This window comes from Amphiprion ocellaris, chromosome 6 (assembly GCF_022539595.1).
Source record: "Amphiprion ocellaris isolate individual 3 ecotype Okinawa chromosome 6, ASM2253959v1, whole genome shotgun sequence".
Lineage (NCBI taxonomy): Eukaryota > Metazoa > Chordata > Actinopteri > Pomacentridae > Amphiprion > Amphiprion ocellaris.
In genome coordinates this window covers 13099045-13123387 of record NC_072771.1, presented here as the reverse complement: position 1 = coordinate 13123387, position 24343 = coordinate 13099045, and the positions used below count along the sequence as shown (strand labels likewise).

General features: G+C 38.0%; 1 protein-coding gene across 1 annotated transcript; it reads right to left on the bottom strand.

Annotated features, from left to right (window-relative positions):
* Positions 1-3021: 3021 nt before the first annotated feature.
* On the bottom strand, positions 3022-23358 carry erlin2 (ER lipid raft associated 2). Its single transcript, XM_023298472.3, has 12 exons — positions 23239-23358; positions 21642-21749; positions 20867-20948; positions 17604-17650; positions 17294-17355; positions 16965-17090; positions 14182-14255; positions 11940-11998; positions 8268-8359; positions 8102-8191; positions 7173-7252; positions 3022-6994 (listed from the first exon to the last, which is right to left on the bottom strand). The coding sequence occupies exons 2-12, from the start codon at positions 21746-21748 to the stop codon at positions 6815-6817; spliced, it is 999 nt and encodes a 332-aa protein (XP_023154240.1). The 5' UTR covers position 21749; positions 23239-23358; the 3' UTR covers positions 3022-6814.
* Positions 23359-24343: the final 985 nt, after the last annotated feature.

Below are 24343 nucleotides of genomic sequence, written 5' to 3'. Positions count from 1 at the left end.
CCAACCAAAATATTTGCATCTTAAAATGTTCGTCTTAAAAAGTAAATTAGATTTTTTTTTAAAAATTTAAATCTTACAACTCTTTATTTAATTAAGTGGGGGAATATGTCCCTTGAATTATTTTATAAAATGTATTGAAACAGTTTCCTAGAAATCAACCATTTGGCACCATTTATAGATACAGATGGTGACTTCATATGTGCAAACAGCCTTGTTTACTGGTAGCTTCATGTACTATTAAAAAACTTCTTTTTTGGCTGAACCTCTATAAGACAGAATGAGGTAGTAAAGTGTAACTATTTAAATTTATTTAAGAACTGTACTTAAGTTTAAAAAAACACACAAAAACTTATGTATTTACTTTCATTTGCCACTGCTCTCTACCTTCTCCTTCAGCTCCACTGCAATTCAGTCTTCCCATTACATGTTTAACAGCTGTGAAGATTAAGATTTACATACAAATATGTATGAATTATGTTGCCTGGTCAAAGAAAAAATACTGTGAAATTTTTAAACCTCGACCCGCTACAACAGTAAAATTTTCCAAGCACATCCAAAAATAACAGCAAAATTAGGCCAATATAGGTATATAGGCTAATATAATACACTGCCTGTCCAAAAAAAGTGACCACCTGGATTTAACTAAGCAAATACGTAAGAGCCTTCCATTGGATAATTACTGCAGTGATGAATATGTTTCAGCTGCAACAACTTATTTAACCCTAACTGATGCAGTGAGGAGCTTCTCATTTATTAAACAACCATGTTGGAAGACATATCCTGTGGTCGTAGAAAGGATGCTAGTCTGTCTCAGAAGGGTCAAATTATTGGCCTGCATCAAGCAAAGAAAATAACTAAGGAGATTACTACTAAAATCAGGTTAAGAACCGTCCAACACATCATAAAAACCTGAAGTCTAGTGGTGAACCATCTTCTTCGAGGAACAAATGTAGTGAGTCGTGGTCTGATGAGTCCAGATTTACCCTGTTCCAGAGTGATGGTAGCATCAGGGTAAGAAGAGAGACAGATGAGTGATGCACTCATCATGGCTAGTGCCTACAAGCCTGTGGGGGTTAGAGTTATGATCTGGGGTTGTTCAGGTTCAGCAACGTTATGTTCCCAAAGAATGAGGTCAGCTGACTACCTGAATATACTGAATGACCAGGTCTTTGAATCAATGGAGTTTTTCTTTTCCCTAACGACACGGGCATGTCCAAGATGACGATGCCAGGATTCATGGGGCTGACATTTATGAATGAGTGGATCAGGGAGCATGAGACATCATTTTCACACATGGATTGGCCTCCACAGAGTCCAGACCTCAGGCCCATTGAGAATCTTTGGGATGTGCTGGAGAAGACTTTGTGCAGTGGTCCAACTTTCCCATCATCGGTATAAGATTTTGGTGAAAAATGAACGCATCTCTGGACAGAAATAAATGTGACATTGCAGAAGCTTACTGAAATGACACCATGACAAATGTGTGTCATTTTAAAGCTAGAAGTGGTCCAACGAAATGTTAGTGTGCAACTTTTTTTTTTGGGCGTGCAGTCTATATAAACAGTATAATTTAGTAGTATAATGTATATACTATAGTGTCAAAGAGGTCATTTTCACTTCAGAGGACTTTAAAAAAAAGTCATTAATGAGTTGATGTTAAAATTGCACAGTAGGGTAAAGTAACTAAGTACATTTGCTTAATTACTGTACTTTACAATTTTATCTATTTATATTACAGGGACAGCTTAACCATGCTTCAATTTTGAGCTTTTAAGTTTCATGCTACTGTATACTTCTACTTTGCCACATTTATAAGACAGTTTTAGTTACTTTTAAGACAATAATTTTACACAATAGATAATTTAATAAATTTTTTAAATACAACACTTTGTTCAAGACTAAACCAGAAGTTTCCAATATTTTGGCTTCTTCCAAAAAGCAATTTGTAGTTAGGGTCATAGTTCAAATGCAAGTTGTTAATAGCTCCACTAGATAGTGACTTTTCCCTCTAAATTTCTCACATGGTTGTATTTCATTAAATGTTCAAATTATCTGGTATTTCACCAAAAATCAAATATTAGAGAAATAGTTCAAAAACTGAAACCAGAGTTGTGAATCAGATTTTTTTTCTTATTATTTATGTTTGAAACATTCAGATTTATCTGCTGCTCCTTAATATGAACTGTATATAAATTATTTGAAACCTGCAGCAGCTCCAGCAGTAATGTGTTGCTGACACACTGATGTTTCCCTATTATGAATCTACTGATGTCATTTATTTTTTTTTTGTACTTTAACTACATATAGCTGTTAATAATGTACATTTACCTAAGCAGGGGTTTTCATGCAGGGTCTTTACCTGTAATAGAGTATTGTTAAACTACTCTATTATGCTTAAGAACTATTCCCATCCTTTAACTGTAAAGGATGGGAATAGTTTTTCCACCAGGAGTTCTGTGCCTCTCAACAGGCAGTAAGTTAATCTGGAATGACTCATTAAGAAAGTGGTCGGTGTGCTGATTCCTAGATATGTAATCACTACGCAAACATTTGTTTGCATGGTATTTCTCCGTCAGTTCCCAAGAAAGTCATCATTTGTTACTAAATGACGTAGATGAACTGATATAATCACTGAGGTCACTCCTGAGTTGTTCCTGCTGACTCCTTTGAAAATACTTTTGCCTCTTCCTGTAAATTGTTACTTTCTGGAAGGTTCTGTTGAACTTAATGTGACACAATGAACCAAATAAAACATCTCTGAGCCTTTTCCCCCTTTAGTTATGATCAATACGTGGGAGAAGAAAAGCAATTATATTAAAAAAAACTACTAAATTGATTTGTGATAAGAAACTGTCAAGAAATGTTTATTATTGTTTCTCCAAGTAATAAAATCTAATGTGCAGTTATAACAGTAGTTTAGATATATGGAATTTATTATGTCTGTACATACATTTATAATCTTTCACTGAATCGTGGAAACATATTTTACATCACACTTAAAAAAAGACCTTCACAATGTCATTGATTTTTCAAAGAATAAAACACAATACTTTTATTGTCAAAAGACAATAACTTGATTGTACATTCACAATTGAAATCAGTGCAAAAACACCTGCCTGTTAAGTCACTGTCAGTCTAAATTAATCTGATAAATTGGAATGAAAATATTGACATCTGGAGGCCACTCAGAGAGCAAACTGGTCCACTTTGAGAGAGTGCTGCAGGTAACAGGTGAAATAATAACTTTCTAAGACATTATTAGTGAAAGAGTCATTGGATCTCTGTACTTAAGCAACACTTCCTCACAGTAGCGATGTGTTTGTTTAAGAGAAAAAAGCATACCAAGTTCCCAGAACCAATGCCTAAACATGTTCCATATTAAACTACCGTCTTCGCCTTGAGCTACAAAATTAAAAATGGATTGGAAAACACATCAATTGGTCCATTTGGTCATTAACTCACACATAGGCAGCTTTTATCAATAGCTGCTGATGTAATGCCACTCTAAATATTACAAATGCTTGACAACACGCTAAACAGGACAAGGGTTGCAAAAGATGCATTAAATGGAGTTTGGTATTTGGTCGTCATCCTGTCAAAATTTCTAGAAGATATCCACAGTGAATAACGGACTCCTACAGTCTACTTTGATGTACGCAGATTGTTACAACTCCTCAGTATTTAGTGATTTCTACAGATCAGACCATTGCTACAGCGCACATCCTCTGACTTTGTCTGTGTCATGCTGCCAAAGGCGCAAAGGCAATTTAATGTACATATCCTGTAAAGGTTCTTAAAGGACATACATGAAATTATTACATAAAATATTTGAAAATAAGTCTTATAAAAGCTGATGGGTCATACTTAATTAAATCATTCAAATGTGAAAAAGTTCCCTCCTGACCTCCTCAGAATTTAGCAGATTTTTGTGTGCAGTAAGTTAAAGCAGTATATTTGAAGAAGCCATGTGAAAGTTACAGGTCCTCAAAATACATGAATGGATGGATTAAAATTTCACACTTTTGAATTTGCATGACCTTTTCCAGCATTTTTCAGCCTTCATCATTCCATATGTAAGAATACATCATGAAACATAAACTTTGAGTGAAAAGCACCAATGAGCTCATTTCTAAACTCCAACCAGATTCATTTTACATCCACTCCAGGTGTTACAATCTAAAGCTGAAATCTCGTTTTTGGTCAGCACAATTTTATCCAGAGCCGACTTCGAGCATCAGTATCATGGGATATAAAATAGTTTTAATGGTCAAAACAAATGATAGCATATCAAAAGTGTCCTTTTTGCCGATACTTGGTATCAGGCTCTTCCTCCAGCCATCACTCCGTGTGTGTCACAACACCACAACTAATATAGGCCCTGTGACTCAGGAAACATTAACTATAAAGGTAAATTTGTCTGACTTCATTTAATATACTTAAGCTATAGTGAAAAAAAAAATCAGGTGATTGTGAAGAATCAGGAGGGAGGAAATGACTAATGTTTAATGAATTGACCCTGATGTCACATGTCTGTAATGCGGTTAGGAAAAACCATACAAAAGCTATTTTTGTGTGTTGCAATCCAATCTAACCTGTTTAAAATGAGCACTGCCTTGAAAAAGAAACTAATGAAAACAGACACTAACACCTAAACAGTCTCTAACCAAATATACAGGGTGACAGATACACACATAGACAGAAGAAATGTTGTACAGCTTTGTAAAGCTGCACAAATTCAGTGAAAAATCAGTAGAACCCCTCTGCTCCAAAGAGGCTTTACAAACCATACAAAAGCAGTGAAGTTATATGAGTCTCAGCAGCTACCACAGTACATTCATGATCCCTGTGTTTTGTCTACATTTGTGGTCAGGGCCCATATTTTTCAAGCAGGTCAGAGGGAAATCACAGCCAGCCCACTATCCCCAGAGTGACATTAGGTGTTTCTTTCAGGAAAATGACAACCAACATTTTTTACCATCTGAATAGCTGCCCTGCTTGGTCCTTGTGGTCATACAGAAAGTGAAAATAACAAGATAGCTTCTTCATAGATATATACTTGTTTCAAAGGTCTAGTGACTGATTTTTTTTTTGTAAAGTTATTTCATTTGACCACTAAAACCGTCCACTGAACAGCTATTGCCCTGAAGTGGGTGCATGGGGCTACATAAAGCATAAAAAGGGATTATGGACATGTAAATGGACGAAGAGTTGTTCTTATTAAACTATTTAGTTGTCCACTTAGAGGACAGATTTCACAGATGAACAGTAGATCACTACTACTACACATGCAATGACTGTGCACGGATCACAATAAATTAGAGGGTGCAGACCGACTGATCATGAAATTTCAGACCCCAGCAGACACATTTGCAGAACAGCAAGTATTGCAATAACCTGATACTTTGCATGAAAAGACATTCTTTAAAAACAAGCAAAAAACAACCCACCCTCTGCTTACTACTAGCATGTGTGCTTTCTTTCTTGGTTTACAGTACAAATATTGGATTTGGAGAAATATCAGCTACCCCCGTCAAACTTGTTACAGTTAGTTTGTCAGACACAGTGAATAGTTCTCTTTCAGATTACTGTCTTCTAACATTATATACGAAGCATTCAACTAGGAAATATGAACAAGTTCTTTAGCTGAGAAACTTACACCTTATACTGGGCATAAAAATAATCAAATATTACATTTGTAGGCATCATACTAGTAGTACTTGGACTGCCTCCACACTGTAATATAAAATCAATACTGCCTCTTTCTTCCTGAAATCTTTCTGAATCATTAACTTGTAAGACGTCAAATGCTTGCTGGGATTAACAGCTTTGGCTTCAGTTCTTAACTCAGTATCATGGAAGTGGACATCAAGTAAATACTGATGCACCATTTTACAAGATTCTTGGTTTTAAAGGAATCAAGTGGAAACACTAAAAAGTAAGCTGGGGCAGCATTTTTGACCAACTCACAGAACTAACGTTAGCTTAATCTGCTAGCTACCGTGCTGATAATGAAAGTAGTCATTTTAGCTAGCCAAAATCATTTGTGTTGTCCACCTCTGACCCATTGCTTAGAAAATTACAACAAATTTCAGGTCTTAAATCAGTCATTGGTATCACTGTCAACTGAATATGTGGCATGACTGAACTGAAAACTGTTGCAGAGATAGCACTTAGTGAACGGTCAGTTAATGAAACAAGGACAACGTAACTGGAATAATCACGATTTTTGTCGTTGGTAACGCAATTCATTGCACCTATAAGCCTATTTGAGAATTTTCAGTAATATTCATTGACATTTTTATTGTTTCTTTAAATGCTTGATGAGGACATGTTTCACATCCATGGATAATGCAGTATTGACATGTAAGTATTTATGGATTTATGATCCTTGCTGCTATGGCTAAATGTACTGGATGCACAGCCTATAAAAACCGAGTAACAGCAAGGCCAGGTTTAAATTACTATTGTGGCTAACTGTCAGTTTAAGGAGCTTTTCATACACCCACAGGTGATGCTATTTTCTTCTAATTTACAGTTTGGTGTCGATACGATGTCATTCTCTCTCAGGACAAAGTAAAAGCAGAGGAAGCCTCTGCTCTGAGGCTGAAACATTTTTCAAGTTGGTCTTCCAGTGTGGCTTCGAGCAGTGATTCTGAGGTGTTTGAGAAATAAAGACCCAGGTCAGCAGAGATTCTCTGGGCCACTGGGAGAACCTGCCAGCCCACCAGCCAGCTCGCTGGTGTACCAGGCTATTGCCCTGCAGCAGGTCGTCCTCCACCACTGGGTGCTCCTGTGGGTCCCACTACTTTCGCTGCTAATCCAGATCAAGGATCTGCTCACCAACAATGTCCATGGCTGCAGAGGCCTTGATAGAGCTCCCTGCTGAGCCAGAGTCCACAAACATGTTGGGTATGTCATTCCCAAAATAGATTTTGCTGTTGGCTGCGACGGCCTTGTACTTCATTAGCTGCAGATACTCTGGAGTTAACTTCAACTGGAAGAGGAGCAACAGAAAACAGGTTATAATGAGCAGAATGGTCTCTCCAGTCATAAACCCTTTGATGCGCAGCGTGGGTCAAGAGATACCCATTTTCCATTGGATATGGGTCACTTTTGACCCATGTTGTGCATCAGAGGGTTAAGTGGGACAAGTGTGTGTGTCGTCTCTTTACCTTATTGGCCTCAGCAGTTCTCTGTGCTGTATAGAACTCAGCATCTGCCTTGGCTCTCTGCCGGGCCAGGAAAGCACTGTCTATCAATCACAAACAGACACTGTCAAGAGTCAACAGGGGATGGAGGGTTAACAAAAGTGCAATCTGCTTTACCGGTCAGACAGCAGGAAGCTGGCATGAATACTGAGATGGACAAATAGGGGTTTGACCAAAACAGCAAGTTCCCACAGTCCAACAGTAAAGCAATCCAACATGAATGCTCTTAGAACTCTTTCTGTACTCATGAAAACAACTTTTCTTTATAATTACAGTGACCTCCGATGCCCTGCTTCACATCTTTGTTGAAGTGCTGTTTGGCTTTTTGTTCAAAGGAATCACACCCAGTAGATAGTCATGGTGGAAAAAACAGGTGGAACTGATAACATCACTGATGGCAGGGTCATCACCCTGCTCTTCTTATCAGTGAGTCAGCAGGCGGAACTGTAGAACTAGTATATCTTTTATTCATATTTTTATATGATATTCAATACCTTTCCTGCAAAGACATGACTAATATCAGCTTTTGAAGACACCCATAGTGGAGAAAAACTTTCATTATGCTTCAATCTTCATCTGACTCTGAGTTGAAGAGCGAGACTTTCAGTGATACAAACAACAGTGGAAAATCACTAAATAAATTTACTCAAATACTTATAGGTACTTATATATTTTTTTTGACTGTTTTCAGTTCATTCTACTTTGCATCATCTGACAACTGTGGCTGCATTAACATTAAAGAATTACAGTGAAATAAAGTCCACTGTTATATGAGTTTCCTTATTATGTTAGCATCTATGACATAATCAAATTAAAAACACAATGAATGAACAATTTTTTTTGCTAGATTTTCCTGAGGACAGTGTTTTACATCTCCACCATTAGATACAAACCTTCAATTTCAGAGATCTTTTTTTCCGTTTCCTTCTCCATGACTTTCTGTCCAAACTTGATTTCTGCCACTTGTGCTACCTTCTCCGCCTCTACAAAGCAAGGAAGCGGTTTCAGTTTCAGGCTTAGAGTGCAATCATGTAACAAGATTGTTTTATTTTCACTCACCTATCACAGCTTTAATCCTTTCTGTCTCTGCCTCCTTTTCTACAACCTTCTGTGTCTGTTGAGAGATCAGCAGCTTTGTCTTCTCGCTCTCCCTGCAAATATTTATGCACATTTTTACATATAATGAAGAACAAGATGTGGTGTTTGCTGCTGTATGCATACAAACCTAGTCTTGGCAGCACATTTCTTTTTCTGTTTCTGATTTTAACATCAGTGTAGAACTGTAGGCACTCCCCTGCTAAGAAACTCAGCTTTTTTTAACCTGACTTACGGAAAGTATGATTTACAGAGAAGGCATGAGCGGTCAACCAATGGCTGATTTAACAGTGAGGCGAACATTTTGGAACTGTATGTCTGAGTGTAAAGGCAGCATTGGGACTGGGCCTGCTGCAGCTCCAAAGTCCCAGTCCAGCATCTGAACCCTAAGTCATCATGGGAACGTGACCCAAAATGCTCAATATCTGTTCCAAATCTTGGATTTTGCCATCAGCCTCAGTGGAAGTAATCCAATTAATAAACAAAACATACCAATCAGTTTGTAATGCTTTTATATCTCCCTGCTGATTCCTCTAAATTAAAACTGCTGCTTAAAGGGAAAAAATGATTTCCTCCTGACAACCTGGAGCTTATTTTCATAGCCTGGACCTTATTTTGTAACTGTTCATTTTAAAACATGCCTTGTTGACATTACTTTCCAGTGCAGGGAGGCAACACCAACACCCAGATGGCCACACAGGCTGTAAAACAATACTGAGTATCAACATGTTCTGAACCAGAGACAGGAAAGTGAAACCAAAAGTATACTCATCGAAAGTCTATGTGCCCACTACAGTAAAGACTGGAGATCAAAGCAGAGTCATAATGTTGCTCTGAGAAAGTTAATGCTGGAGGTTAGAGAAACCTCCCCCTCCCCAAAAAAGTCCACATCATGAAATGGTAATAACCTGTGACTGCTTGTACTGGATGTCTACACAGCATATCACTGCCTCCTCACAGCTCTGCAGATAAACTGTAGGGTAAATGTTACCACAACCCACAGGAATGATAGCAAAATCAACATAAATAAAACTTATACAAAAAATGCTGGGAAAAAAACCACAAGAAATTATAAAAACCACAAGGAAAAAAGACGTAAATATATATGCAATCATTTAAAAGAAAAGGAGGGAAAAACATGCTGCCCAGACCTGTTGCAATTATTTATACAATACCGTTCAAAAATTTGGGGTCACCCAGGCAATTTCATGTTTTCCAGGAAAACTCACACTTGTGGTTTTGACCATCAAAACTATGATATATCCCATGATACTTACGCTCGAAGTTGGCTCTGGATAAAATTGTGCTGACCAAAAACAAGATTTCAGCTTTAGATTGTAACACCTGGAGTGGAAGTAAAATGAATCTGGTTGGAGTTTAGAAATGAGCTCATTGGTGCTTTTCACTCAAAGTTTATGTTTCATGATGTATTCTTACATATGGAATGATGAAGGCTGAAAAATGCTGGAAAAGGTCATGCAAATTCAAAAGTGTGAAATTTTATTCCATCCATTCATGTCTTTTGAGGACCTGTAACTTTCACATGGCTTCTTCAAATATACTGCTTTAAGTTACTGCACACAAAAATCTGCTAAATTCTGAGGAGGTCAGGAGGGAACTTTTTCACATTTGAATGATTTAATTAAGTATGACCCATCAGACTTTTATAAAACTATTTTCAAATATTTTATGTAATAATTTCATGTATGTCCTTTAAGAACCTTTACAGGATATGTACATGAAATTGCCTTTGCGCCTTTGGCAGCATGACACAGACAAAGTCAGAGGATGTGCGCTGTAGCAATGGTCTGATCTGTAGAAATCACTAAATACTGAGGAGTTGTAACAATCTGTGTGCATCAAAGTAGTCTGTAGGAGTCCGTTATTCACTGTGGACATCTTCTAGAAATTTTGATAGGATGACGACCAAATACCAAACTCCATTTAATGCGTCTTTTGCAACCCTTGTCCTGTTTAGCGTGTTGTGAAGGAGCCGAAGTGATGGCTGCTGGAAATGTTCCTCTGTACCTCTATGTAGATATCTCATTAAAAATCAACCGTTTCCAGCTAGAATAGTCATTTACCACATTAACAATGTCTAGACTGGATATCTGATAATTAATTTAATGATATCTTCATTGAAAAAAAATGATTTTTCTTCCAAAAACAAGGACATTTCTAAGTGACCCCAAACTTTTGAATGATAGTGTACATTTTCAAAAATGTGGCTGTGTTGTGCTTTTAAAAAAAAAAAAAAAAAGTATAACTACCCAGCTTCAGTGTGCAGCCATTCTGGTCATAGATCTGACTGAAAAAACTGTCTTTATAACAAATATATAGTAGCTTTATTATTTACATTGGTGACAGTAGCACGTCTGTTTGGCAACATCTTATGTCCCCATTACCACACATATCACCACAAGTTAATTCACAGCCTGTGGGAAGAACTGACACATGATAAAACAGCAAAGGAGCACAACATCTCCAAGAACCTAACCATTTCTAAGTGACCTCAAACTTTTGAACAGTAGTGTATATTGACAGTGACTTTTCCTGCTTCCTCAACATGAGCAATCCCCAGTTTGAGCTTTTGATGTTATATTTATTTTTCTGCAGCTTGTCATGTATATATTTTCCTAATAATGAAAAATAATAAAAAAGAAGACTCCTAGCGTCTGTGTTTTCTTCCATATTGTGAGGCTCACTGCACAGCACACATAGATTTTGACATCATGATGATGCCACAAAAATGAAACTCATTTTTCTAGAGTCTGGAAAGTTTTGCAAACATAAAACCTCCATGCAATAAAAGATCACTGGGGTTTCAAGAATGAAAAATGACCTTATTTGCATTCAGGGGTGTCCTGTCAACAGTCATACAGTTTCCTTTTAAAATGCCTAAAGTACCTTGAGTGGCTCATAACACATCCATGAAGGATACTTTGGGAGTTGCAATCAACACAGACTTTCTATTCATCCTTTCGAGACACCACTTACTGCATTGCAAAATTGCTTAGAATTTTAATTGAGAATTCAGACAGCTTTTGTAGCTTCTAACTGTGGGAAACTGGGGCTTAGTGAGCAGTCAACTGCAGGTTTACGCATGATTATGTTTCTGCTGTGAAGAATTTTAGGTATTTATTTTTACATGGCTTACTGTGATGTCAGTATGCATAGTAGTCTCTCGTCTCTTTTTATTGTTGACCTGGGACATCACAAGAAGTATTTATGCCTTCTGTTTCACCATGAAACAAATACACTTGTGGGTAAGAGACACCAGTTGATAAACATATGTGGTATTTAGGAAGATCAAAATTCTGTTAGTTGCTTGACAATGTATGTGCCTGACTTGAAAACATCCACTTCCACTGCTGCAGCTTCTCTCAGTCTGACTGCAACTAACTGTAAATCTATTAAGTTTTCTTATGACAGTGGCTGTGACTAAGCACATGCATGGAGTCCGACTTAGACGCTCACAGACTGACATGAAAGAGCAGTTTCATTCTTGACAGAACTTGGCTGGGGGAGTTGGAAGCACATCAAGTCTATTCATTTGGGAGGGAAAGTAAATCCACAATAAAGACTTTGGAGGACAGGGAACATTCCTTGTTCGGCATGGAAAAAAAGAGAACTTACATGAGCTCGTAGTTCCTCCGAATGCTCTCTGGGATGTTGGGTTTTGTGACACGGACCGCCTGTGGAACAGTGACACAGGGAAAGAAACATTCAGAATTCAACAGCAGTGAACCGAGAAACACGACTATAAAAAGAGGTTTTCACCACCTGGGGGGGGGGCTGTTAAAGGAAACGGGCAGTTGGACAGAAGCCCAGAGAAAAACACTGTCCCTTTAAAGACCCTCTGTACTGACAGACCACTGGTTAATCGAAAGAGCTGTAATTGTTATTTCAACCGTTTGTGGACATTTACAGGAAGCACAAGCCTAGAGTATTAGAGCCCAGTGAAGCATTTAATTCTCAGGAATGAAATGAGCGTATCTCTGTGGGTGGGGAGAGGGGGTGAATTCAACAGAGGAACAACACTCAGGAACCACTCATAATGTTACGCAATATTTAGATTTCCCGAAGAAACAATGTCTTTTGTTGTTTTAAGGAATGGATTTTATCACAAAAGGTCTCAGTCAGTTACCTTGAAGGAGAAAGTTCCATCCTTTGATTTTCATGGTGAGATAATATCTATCCATGGTTAGCTGGAGTAACTCTATGAAATGTTGCAAGCTGCCTCGTCTCCTCCTTCAGTTTGTGCTTACCTACACTACCATTCAAAAGTTTGGGGTCACCCAGACAATTTCATGTTTTCCATGAAAACTCAATACTTTTATTCATGTGCTAACATAATTGCACAATGGTTTTCTAATCATCAGTTAGCCTTTCAACACCATCAGCTAACACAATGTAGCATTAGAACACAGGAGTGATGGTTGCTGGAAATGTTCCTCTGTACTACTATGTAGATATTCCATTAAAAATCAGCCGTTTCCAGCTACAACAGTCATTTACCATATTAACAATGTGTAGACTGTATTTCTGATTAACGTAATGTTATTTCATTGAAAAAAGTTTTTTTTTTTTTTTTTCCAAAATAAGGACATTTCTAAGTGACCCCAAACTTTTGAACAGTAGTGTACATTTTCAAAAATGTGGCTGTGTTGTGTTTTTTTTTTAAATGTATAACTATCCAGCTTCAGTGTGCAACCATTCTGGTCACAGATCTGACTGAAAAGCTGTCTTTATAACATATATAATAACTTTATTATTTACATTGGTGACAGTAGCACGCCCGTTTGGAAACTGAGGTAAATTTGACATTTAAACATCTTATGTCCCAATTTAAACTGCTGCTGCTGAGCCACATATCACCACAAGTTAATTCACAGCCTGTGGGAAGAACTGAGACATGATAAAACAGCAAAGGAGCACAACATCTCCAAGAACCTAATGCTGCTGTGTCAAGTGTGTGGCCAGCAGAGCAGTCTCCCTCCCTGCAGAGTTTCAGTGCCAGGCAGCAACAAACCAAAGCAGTAAAGAGTACGAAATGATAATAACAAATGAACAATAGTCATAATATAGCCCAAGAGGAGCAACCTTTTACTACCTTTAAGTCTCAGATCATTCTGATGAAAATAAACAGGTTAAATGTACAAAAAATGTATCTGTATCGTAATTTCTCTCTGGAATCATTTACATAAAATGTTTAAAATTTACTAATGCAGCAACTGACGAAAAAGTTAATTTGCTGTGGTGAAAAATGCTGCATGCACATAAATTATGGGCTTGTGAAAATGTTAGGTGCATCACTACAACCAATGCGAAAAGTTAATGTGGAACTCTGCTGCCTCTTGTTTCATCCCACAGAAATGTTGTATCATCTTTGTAGGACTCATTAAAAGGATAGTTTGACATTTTGACAAAAACACGCCTTTACTTTCTTGGCAAGAGTTAAATGAGAAGATAGATACCACTCTCACATCTGTTGGCTTAGCTTAGTACAAAGACCAAAACTAGGGTCCAACAAATTACCGAGTATTTCCTGGAGGCTTTTCTGATCCTCTGGCAGCGTCATGAAGACAATGAGACACTGCACCAGCCTACACATAACTACACTATACTTTCTGCACAGATTAAACAAATTATTTTATATACTTTTTGATGTTTTCTTGATGAGGGTAGAACATCAACAACAGCTAATTTAACATAGCCAAGGGATCAAAGGTCAGTCCTTCTTTACATTGTAGGTACTTTCCTTTAACTACATGATCTTAACAGCATAACCTCGCTTGCTCTTGTTTCAGCCAAATGCAGATGCTAGATGTGACCTCACTTCATCTTGTCTGCAGCCTCTCCGACAGTCTTACTGTACCTGGATGATAAGTCCAGGTGCCATGGCTGTTAGATCCTCTTGTAGCGTCAACTTCAGGTTTTCATCGATTTGGTCTGTTTGGGGAAAATTCAAATAAAGATGAGTGAGCTGAAGAGTAGAAAAAAGTCTCTTTGATTTCAAGCTCTCTCAAAGTGAAATAAGTTCTTTTCAGATTTCATTGCTGATTTCAACTGCTCCCACTTTTCACACTGAATCATTTAATATATTGTCTTATTTCATAATTTATTAGACAGTGTATTCAATGTACAGTGTCCATGAGAGAAAGTAATTTAGGATTTATATTACTTCCTATCTGCTCACTTGCTGTATGTGCAGGTTTTTCCTGGATATTCAGTTATTAATCATTCCAGTGGGCAAGGAGGAACATTTCTAATATCCTCCCAGGGTTGTACAAAGGTTTTTGTTATCTGCTCTTTGTCCCCACACCACACAACCAGGTAAAGATATACACTACCATTCAAAAGTTTCTGGTCACTTAGAAATGTACTCATTTTGAAAAAAAAGCATTTTTTTCAATGAAAATACCATTAAATTAATCAGAAATACAGTCTAGACAGTGATAATGTGGTAAATGACTATTCTAGCTGGAAAGGGCTGATTTTTAATGAAATATCTCCATAGGGGTACAGAGGAACATTTCCAGCAACCATCACTCCTGTGTTCTAATGCTACATTGTTTAGCTAATGGTATTGAAAGGCTAATTGATGATTAGAAAACCCTTGTGCAGTTATGTTAGCACATGAATATAAGTGTGAGTTTTCATGGAAAACATGAAATTGCCTGGGTGACCCCAAACTTTGGAACAGTAGTGTACAATTTAGGTACTAGCTTCAACATTGGTCTTAGCTACGCTGGTAAAGCAATGGTCTGGTAATGTTCCAGCTTTGCCACACAAAAGCCTCCCTCTAAAGAGCCTGTGGACAATTTATTTTAGAATATGTAGAAGAAATGCTGTTCTCTGTGTTGTCCTCTATGCCGCCCTGCTAGTTTCTTGCTGTTTGTAGATACAACATTAGATTAATTAGATACAATCTGGAAATGACAAAAAATTGTATTTGGGTTGAACAAACCCTGAACAGCTTCTTGATTCATGAAATGTGTGTGCTATCAATACATTTACACTGTCTATGAAAGGGATTCATTTGATTGCTTTTCAGCATTGAATCATGGTGAATTTCATTTAATTTAAAGTAAAAAGTGGTTTTATAAAGGAATGTCATTTAAAAACAAAAAACATAAAATAAGTGATTGCGTAAGTATTTATCCCATTCAAGTCAATATTTAGTAGATGCTCCTTTGGCTGCATTTCCAGCATTGAGCTTGCGTGGATAGTCTCAGTCAGCCTTGCACATCTGGACACCGCAATTTTACACCCTTCTTGTTTGCAAATCTGCTTTGTTGTGTGCCAAAAACAGCATCAGGATGGCCAAAAAGCTAAATTTTTGGTCTCATCAGACCTAAGAACCTTCTAATAGTTGACTTCAGAGTCTCCCATGTGCCTTCTGGTAAACTTTACCCCAGATTTAATATAAACTTGTTTCAGCAGTTTCTTTTTGCTACTCTCCCATAAAGCTTAGACTATAAAAGAAGGACATTAGTTGCTGTATGCAAAGTCTTTTCCTTCTCAGCTACTGAAGCTTTCAACTACCTTTTCACAGAGTTGCTTTGGGTGTTCTTAGTGCTGATTCACCAGTGATCAGATCTTCCGGATACAGGTGTCTTTATACTGCAATCACTGAGACACTCACTTCACTCAAATGATCTCCACTTAACTGTGTGATTTCTACCACCAAATGGCCTGTGTTTAAACAGGCTAGTCACCTTAAAGAGGGTGAATATTTATGCAACTTTGCTTTACATTATATAGTTGACATTTTTGACATTACTTTGTAAAAATATGTATTCATTTTGACTTGTCATTTTTTTTTCAAAAAAATCTAAATTAAGTAGACCATGATTCAATGTTGAAAAGCTATAAAAAGGAAAAACTTCCAAGGCAGGCGAATACTTTTTCTGGACACTGCAACAATGTAACAAGGAATGACGTGCATGTTGTCGGAGTCACACAAAACATTAAATCTAGTTCATATATCTGACATTCAGAGCTGAAAACAATACTGTCAGTGACAATCACTATACAGTCAAGTTATCTCAGCTTAATGATATCTGTCAATAATTGCTCCAAATCTGATTTGGTGATTGATCTGTTTTTGTTTAAGACTAATGATAGTAAATGCATGAAAGCAGTTTCTGTTGCTTCAGTATTTATTCTGGTAACAATTGTGGAACTTGTTGCTGATTGATCAGAAGCATTAGCATTAGTGCGTGATTGGCTCTAATTCATTCTATCGTAGACAGAAGGAATATTCAGTTTGCTTACTGTAAATACACTCCTACCTACGGTTTATCCTTCTTTTAATGATGACAGATATGTGTGTGTCTCAACATTACCCCATGGATGTGTTTACGTTCTGGGGACTGTGTTTAGCCAGACAGATTGTAACAGTCACAACTGTGGGCTCACTTTCCGAAAAGTGAAAAGAAAACACAGCTAACCCCGTGCTCATATGCACAACAGCTGTTGTGTGTAACAGGGTACTGACAACCTAATGAGACGAGCTATAAATGCGAGGTGTAGTGAACCCTGAGCTGTAGGCTGACTACATGCTGTTCATGGAGACGCACTATTAAAGTACAGCTGAGAGGAGGTATTTCAAATTAGTAGTCAGTTTACACGAAGTCTGTAGCCCAGCACACTCACCAAACAAGCCGATGTAGACTTCCTGCAGTGAGTGAACACTGCAGAACTGGTTGAGTTCGTGGTGAACTTTGTTGAAAATCAAAGCTTTGTCGTAGTCTGCTGTGAAGTTCCTCACTATATCATACACTGCAAAGGAGAAAACAAGTACTCAGTCAAGTCAAGAAAAGCATGTTGCTGGTTAAGCAGCAGCAAAATAATGTCTGTCCTCATCTAATAATGTTTTTCTGTCAGTGCTGAAGAAGTTATCATCACGTGTTGAATTCAAAACAAATGGAAGGGGGAGTTCAGGATAAACACACTGTTTGATCTTTTTGGCCAGCTGAGTTTACCTGCTGATGGAACGAGGTAGTTCACCACTTCTATGCGGTCAAAGTAAATCATCACTCCTCCACTGAAAGAAAGAAAATACAAAATAATCACTTTTACCCAGACGCTAGTGGGAAATGAAGGAGACTACAGTCTGGATGCTGCCAGTGACTCAGATGTGCAGACGAACCACTGACTCCTGCAGTGGTGGGCGTAATATGTCACCAAAGGTATTGTGTGGGGGTCTGTGTGTTGTATATGATGAATGCTAAGCGTAACAAATCTCAAGACCATATCTGATACTACTTAAGCCAATCAAAACGGCAAACTTACCTTGTGCCGCATGGTACATTCTTCACCTCATCTGTCTGCAGCGTCGTCTGTGAGTCAAAAGCAAACATTTGCAAGTTTCATTTATTGCTTTCTAACACTCTGTATGATGGGAAGTCTTTTATGTGTTCATTACAAAAACACCCACATTGGTGGGCTGAAAGTAAATCCATCAACACTATATGAAATCAGGGCATTCAGTATGTTAAACTGAAGAAAGCTGGTGTTCAGCTGTGCACAGAGGATCAACAAAGCAAGAAGAAGAGCTGTTTAGTACTATAAACTGTATCTTAACAGTAAAAGAGCTGAAACAAATCTCTGCGACACTGTCACAACACAAACTCAACATTATTACACAACAAACGTTGTACATTTTACCCTCTGTTGTACTGGAATCTTAGGTTTGGCCTTAAAGTTTAGGAGGTGAGGTAATGGATGAAAAACATTTTCATTTCCTTTCTTAGGGCAGCAGAGCACTGGTAGACTAGATCAGGTTTCTAAAGTCTGGTGCCAGAACACACCTTTTTAAAATCTTATAGGCCTCTTTCTTCAGACAGCATTTGAGGAACATCCAGATCCCTACAACAGAGACAGGTAGTCTATCTGGAATAATATTTTAATTTCTCCCAACAACCCCAATCCGTGTGTGGAACATTTCTGATGAAGGCTGCAGCCTCCCCAGTAGCCTCCTGCTGCTTTCAGTTGGCATAGTGAGTGACATCAACACTGAAAATGCATCCTCATTATTTTAACCAAAGAATGTCGTCTAATTTTTCCAAAAATGCTTCAATTCATTGTAACAAAGTCACAAAGTAATTCCTGTGTCATGATGCACCAGCAACGATTCGGTTCAGTGTAGAAATTTACAAAGACCAAACGCTTCTGGAGTTGAGGATTACGTTAAATTATCAGAAAGCAAAAAGCTGGTTTTCACACTGTGAAAAGTTTAAATTTCAGATCAAAGCAGCCTGGCACAAAGCATAAGGACCTAAGAGAAAACTGGATGATATTATGGAAGAAGCACTGCCAGAACAGCGTTGTCTGGTCATTAGTAAGTAAAGCTTTTTGTTATCTTTTGTCCTTGTAACTGCTAAATACACATATATGCTAAAAAGTCATATAAAATTTATTTACATGGAATGATCGATTGGATGTTGTGGATGAAAAGTGATTCTTTAGGAAAATCAGAAAAGATTGGAAAATAGATTGAAAAATAGTCTTTCGTGGCAACCTAGCAGCTTCGATCAGTTTTAGAAACAGGACTCCTTTATGCATATAAAGTGTCATTAACCTGAAACAAGCTGTGACTATTAAGCAACCACCTAGAGCAAAATACTTCATTTTCACAACTTCACTATGCTTCTTAGCTTATTCTGTTTATTGATGGAAACCATACAGTATGCTACAGCTGAGGGAATTATTATCTTTGTCGTTCTGTTCTAAAAAAAAGTGGGAGCACACATTTGAGGATATTTTAAATCTTGAATAAGTAAAAGCTGGGAGAGGCTATCTTACCTCATTTAAATCAATACATTGTTTATTTCGTTCACAAAATAAAAGGTTTATGGTACAGAGGTACATATTAGTTGGCATTTCTTGTTTTGTTGCAGATTGTTTTTCTTTTGTGAATGTGAACAATGAATTCAATGTATCCCTATATAACCCTATGCAGCTGGTATTTTGCACGCGCACATACATGTTTAAATACACATACTGCCTGATACACAATGCAAACATTTACACATGAACAACAGATAAAGCTTACATCGCCCAACAAAACATAATATTTATATTTTGTGGGGATATTTCACACTCAGCCGTGTCAAATCTAATATAAAACAAGCACAACCTGAGTAAAACATAATACAAGTGTTAAAATGACAACTGCATGTATAGAATCAAAAGGCTATCTAATAAAAGTATTTGTCCCCTTAATTAATAAATCCAAAACACTACCAAACTGTTTTGATAACTGGTTGCAGATGTCCTAAACAGACCCAGGTGTACTACCAGCCTTGTTAAATCATCTCTTAAACACACCATTTTCATAAGCATGAAGTTGCACACAATGCCAAAAGCAAAAGAAATTTCAGAAGAGAAGAGGAACAAGGTGATTAGAAAAAATCAGGAAGAGCTAAAAGCTTTTTCTGAGGCTCTGGGATTTCACAGATGCACAACGAGAGAAAGCATCTACAAAGGCAGAAGACATAGAACAGTGAACATTCCCAGAAGCGGCCAAGCTTTCAAAATTCCTCCAACTGCATGACAGCGACTCAACCAGGAAGTCACAAAGTTTCAAAGAAAACATCCAAGAATCTGCAGACCCTTCTCACCTCAGCAAAGACCAGTATTCTTGACTATACTGTCCAAAGACACTGGGAACGATTGGCATCATGGCAGAGTGGCAGAACGAACATTAAGGCTGAATTTTGTCACCACACACTCCACTGACCCTCAAAGCTTTTGAGAGAACGTTCTATGGATGGATGAGTGGGAAGCTGAACTGTTTATATCTGGTGAGAACCAAGCACAAACTTGCACAAAAAAGATTATACCTACAGTAAAGCATGGAGGTGCTAAAGTAATGCTGTGGGGATGTTTTGCTGCTTGAGGGTGGCCTTCCATAATTAAAGGAATTCTGTTCTCTGATCGGAAATCCTGAGGGAGAATGTCAGCTCATCAGAGTGGCTGAGCTGAAGCTGCAGTGTAGCAGAGTTATGAAACAAGACTGATCCAAAGAACAGGAGGAAGCCCAACTATGATTAGCTTAAAGAGAATAAGAGCCAAGTTTCAGAGTGACCTAGTCAAAGTTCACTCTTCATCTTCATTGAGATGCTGTAGCGGGTTCATGCTTGCAGACCCTTCCACATGGCCACGCTATCACACTTCTACAAGGAAGAGTGCACCAGTATTTCAATGCCAATAGTGGAGCAATTATCTATTAAGTTCAGCCATTGCTTTTTCATATTGGTAATTTAGGCATTAGATAACCTTTCTGATTCAATACATCCAGTTATATTTCAAACCTCGCATTGTTTGTTCACTCAAGTTGCTTTTGTTTAATGTTGAATTTTAGATAATTTAGTATGTGATCACATAGAAAAAACTCAGGAGGGGCTGAACACATTCTATTAAGATAACAGCTGACATGCTACCAATAATAATATCTGTTATGCTAAACTTCATGGTGTTATACAGACAAAATGTGTAATGAGTAGATTTAAGCTGTACAATGTTCTGGGAGTACTAGTGGTTTGTGACCTCACCTGAACAGACTTGTAGGTGGTGATAAATGGAAGCATGAGGTGGAAACCAGGACCGCTGGTGGTGGTGAGGAGAGCCCCTCCCCTGCATGACACAAAGTTACATAAAGAAAGGGTTCAGAGCAATTCTCACAAAATTTTAGCTAGTAATTCAATATTCTACTGTGATTACTTGTAGTAAGAGCAGTTATATATTTTACAGAAACCCCAAATAGAAAGGGAGTTAAAGAGGGAGACAAAGAGGAATTGTCCCTCACAGTTAGAACTCAGTGCTTCTATCATCCCTCACTCTGCTGCTGATGGCGAGTTCAGAGATTACACATTCTTGATCATCATCTCGTCGATAAAGAAGAATTTTCTCAGAGGAATTACAGTAAAAGGATCAATTTCAGTCTTGGCCAACACCACCATGAATCACAGGAGAGCACAGTCTTAGTTAGTGACTCATCATTTGTGCACAACCCCGCTTCTGAAGCAATGGAAATCTGATTTTATCTCGCCTGCCATAAAAACGCAGATATTTACAGCATGTCTAAGCAAGTGATGAGTATTTAAACACCCTGAACCTAAGATGGTGTGGTGGCACAGAGCACCACACAGCTGGCCTTTTTGGCCCTCTTAATACCCAAATAATTACCATCATCACTGTGGAATAGTTAAGATGTTTATGGCAAATACTTCTAAAGCAGGTGCTCTTCTCTTTATAGTCTCAATTTTACAACAGAGCAGTGTAATTTCTCAGGCACAAAACAAAAAGCAATGCATGCTGCTGACTCACCTGTAGTAAACTCCAGTGTGTCCCTCATCAATCTTGTGCACAGAGGCTAAGAGCGCTGCTCCTCCAAGAGCAGCAACTATTGAGAATATGGCACCCCACTGTGCCATCCTGGCAAGCAGACAGGAATGACAGCATGTGAAAATAAGCAGATGGAGTTTCTCTTTTGATGTTCCCACAATGCCTGCCTTAATTACGACCATATGTTTACTCTTTAAGCTTGAAGTGACTGAGAAACTGTCTGTCCAGCCAGTTAACACTCAGTGTGCTACGTACTGCAGTAGCAACACATAGGAGTTGGCCTCTCACTCCCTTGTTTATCTCCTCTGAGCTCAGGCTTAGCCAGGCATCAACCAGGACTCAGTGACCTTGTCACTCTTAAAGAGGATTGAAGGTAAAATGCTGAAACATTGTAACTTCTCCAGTGATACATCCAATGAATATTACAATATTGTTAACAACATAATCTATGCTCCTTTATTTACAAAAACATAGCGATACAACATGTTATTTTTGTTTACTTGTACTGAAGGAGTTGGATGAGAAGCTCGCTCAGCTTTGGTTAGTAAGGATTTACACAGATACAATATGGTGATCTTGCTGGCTCAACATTGAACGTGCCTCCAAGTCACAGTGGCATACAGCAGATGTTTACATTTTCCCTCAGGGTCAATTAAATTTTGAATTATTGAATGTACATCTCCAATGTGGATTAGACTTTGTTTTGATTTGTTTGCTGTAAGACACTGGTTTGCAGCTTTTTGTATTCAATTTAAGTTGGACATATTCTCTTCAGGGTACATCTGCTAGTATAAATGACCAACCACACAATCAAGTGAATATAGAGCAACAACTATTCTGCAACATGCTCTGACAGTAGATAATGTGTAGTAAAGATGTATAGCTGTTCCATAAAGAAGAAAACATTTACAAATCATCTGACTGTATATTGCTAAAGACGCATGGCTGCTGCAACATTTTACACAAGTAGAAAGGGTTTTCTCACAGCATTTCAGTAAAAATAATGGATGAAGCTGAATAAAATCCTAGTTTGTAGGAAGTGGACACGACTTCTTCGATTCACGGAAATCAGTGGGTCAAAGTGCAAACTTAACATTACATCCAAATGGACACCTGTTTAAGTAACAGGTGGATGCCGAATGGAAGGGACGATTCCAAAACATCGTTTCAAACTGTAAAAATATCAAAATGGGACAACTATGTGGGGCTATCTAAACAGTCGATACAAAATATCAAAATATTTGAATGAAGTTTGGATTCATAGAGTCCGGGGCTAACAGCATTAGCTTGATTTAATTATTTATTTTTTCTACCTAAAAGACAGGAGTTTCTTAAAGTGGAGCACCTGTCTAGTTTCAATATCAGTTACTCAAACGTCTCAACCCTGTCTTGAGTGTGAGCGTTTAAGCACAAGATAAGGCCAAACATTCGTGGACCTTCTGCTAACGTTGTAAGTTAGCAAAACAAGCTCAGCACGTCTCAGCACATTTGAACATATTACTGTCGCATCAAACAGGAGCGGGGCAGCTGGTAGTTAAACAGATAGAACCACATGTTTCTCTCGCTCGGCAGGTCTTACCTGTAAATTCTTGTAGGATGACACCAACAGACAGAAACAGGACCCTCTGACACCTCCTCCTCTTCCGCCTCCTCCTCCTTCTTCTCCTGTAAAATTCACTGCTCGTCATCTGCAGTGTTGCAGTGGCGCCCTCAGACGGACAGTCAGCGAACAGCTTTAGTTTTACAGAGTTGGAGTGTTTGTTGGTGCAGGTTTCTCATTATTGGCTCGTTAGGGGCCCCTGCTGGTGAAGAGGACCACGGCGCCAGTTTCAGTGAGAAGGGTGTGTCTGCAGAGCCGGAGGCTGCACCCAGAGGGCTGCACCGAGAGGGCTGGACACTTCCGGTCGTGCATTTTTTATGTTACCACAATAGATGGTCACTGTAGTGCACAACACGGTTTAAATGCAGAACTTACAATTTTAAAGGATGATTTTGCTCAAAATATTCTTAGAATTTAAAAGATTATTTCAAGGAGTATTCCACTTTCAGTAAGTTTGTCTACAGGGCCAGAGGCTGCACTTTCAGGACCACATTGAGTATTCCACACAAAGTACTACTTCATATCCTACCTAAGATTTTAAAGGTTTGATTCACCCAAATAGCACTTATTACAATATCATGACTGGGTTGCTGAGACTTGTGTTAAGCAACATGAAATTTATACGTCCTTTCTCATTTCGTTTAGAGCCATGCTTTTATTCTGAAGGAGTGCACCGATACACGGAAGTGAAGTATTCAGTGAGTGCCGGGAAAATGTTGGTTGTCGTTTGATGAAGAGCCTAGTGAAGATGCAGTGGTTATACCTGTTCCATTAAGAAGCCTGGAATTAATTCCTTAACTTGCATTTAGACAAATTGTGCAATTATCGGGTAAAATAATAATGTAATCGTCTATAATGGCCTTTGTGGCGTCGAGATCTCAAACAGCACAATCTGAAAGGTTAGAAAGAGGCAGTACACACAGATAACTCTGGAGACAGATATATATTTATATTTATTTCATACAATACCATTAAATAAAAATAAAAGTTAAATACACAAACACACAAAGGTAAATTATCTCTATGACTCCTTGACCTGCATAAACATGAATGTTTATAACGTTATAAAACAAACAGTCCTCTT

Bases quoted from the DNA above. Each gene is read 5' to 3' on its own strand.
- erlin2 (XM_023298472.3), bottom strand. From the start codon at position 21,748: ATGGCACAGTGGGGTGCCATATTCTCAATAGTTGCTGCTCTTGGAGGA. The intron at 17,356-17,603 runs GTAAGTTTGCCG...TCTTTCTTTCAG, and splicing joins AATGTACCATGCGGCACAAG to TGGAGGAGTGATGATTTACT. The intron at 6,995-7,172 runs GTAAAGAGACGA...CTCCTCTTCCAG, and splicing joins GAACTGCTGAGGCCAATAAG to TTGAAGTTAACTCCAGAGTA.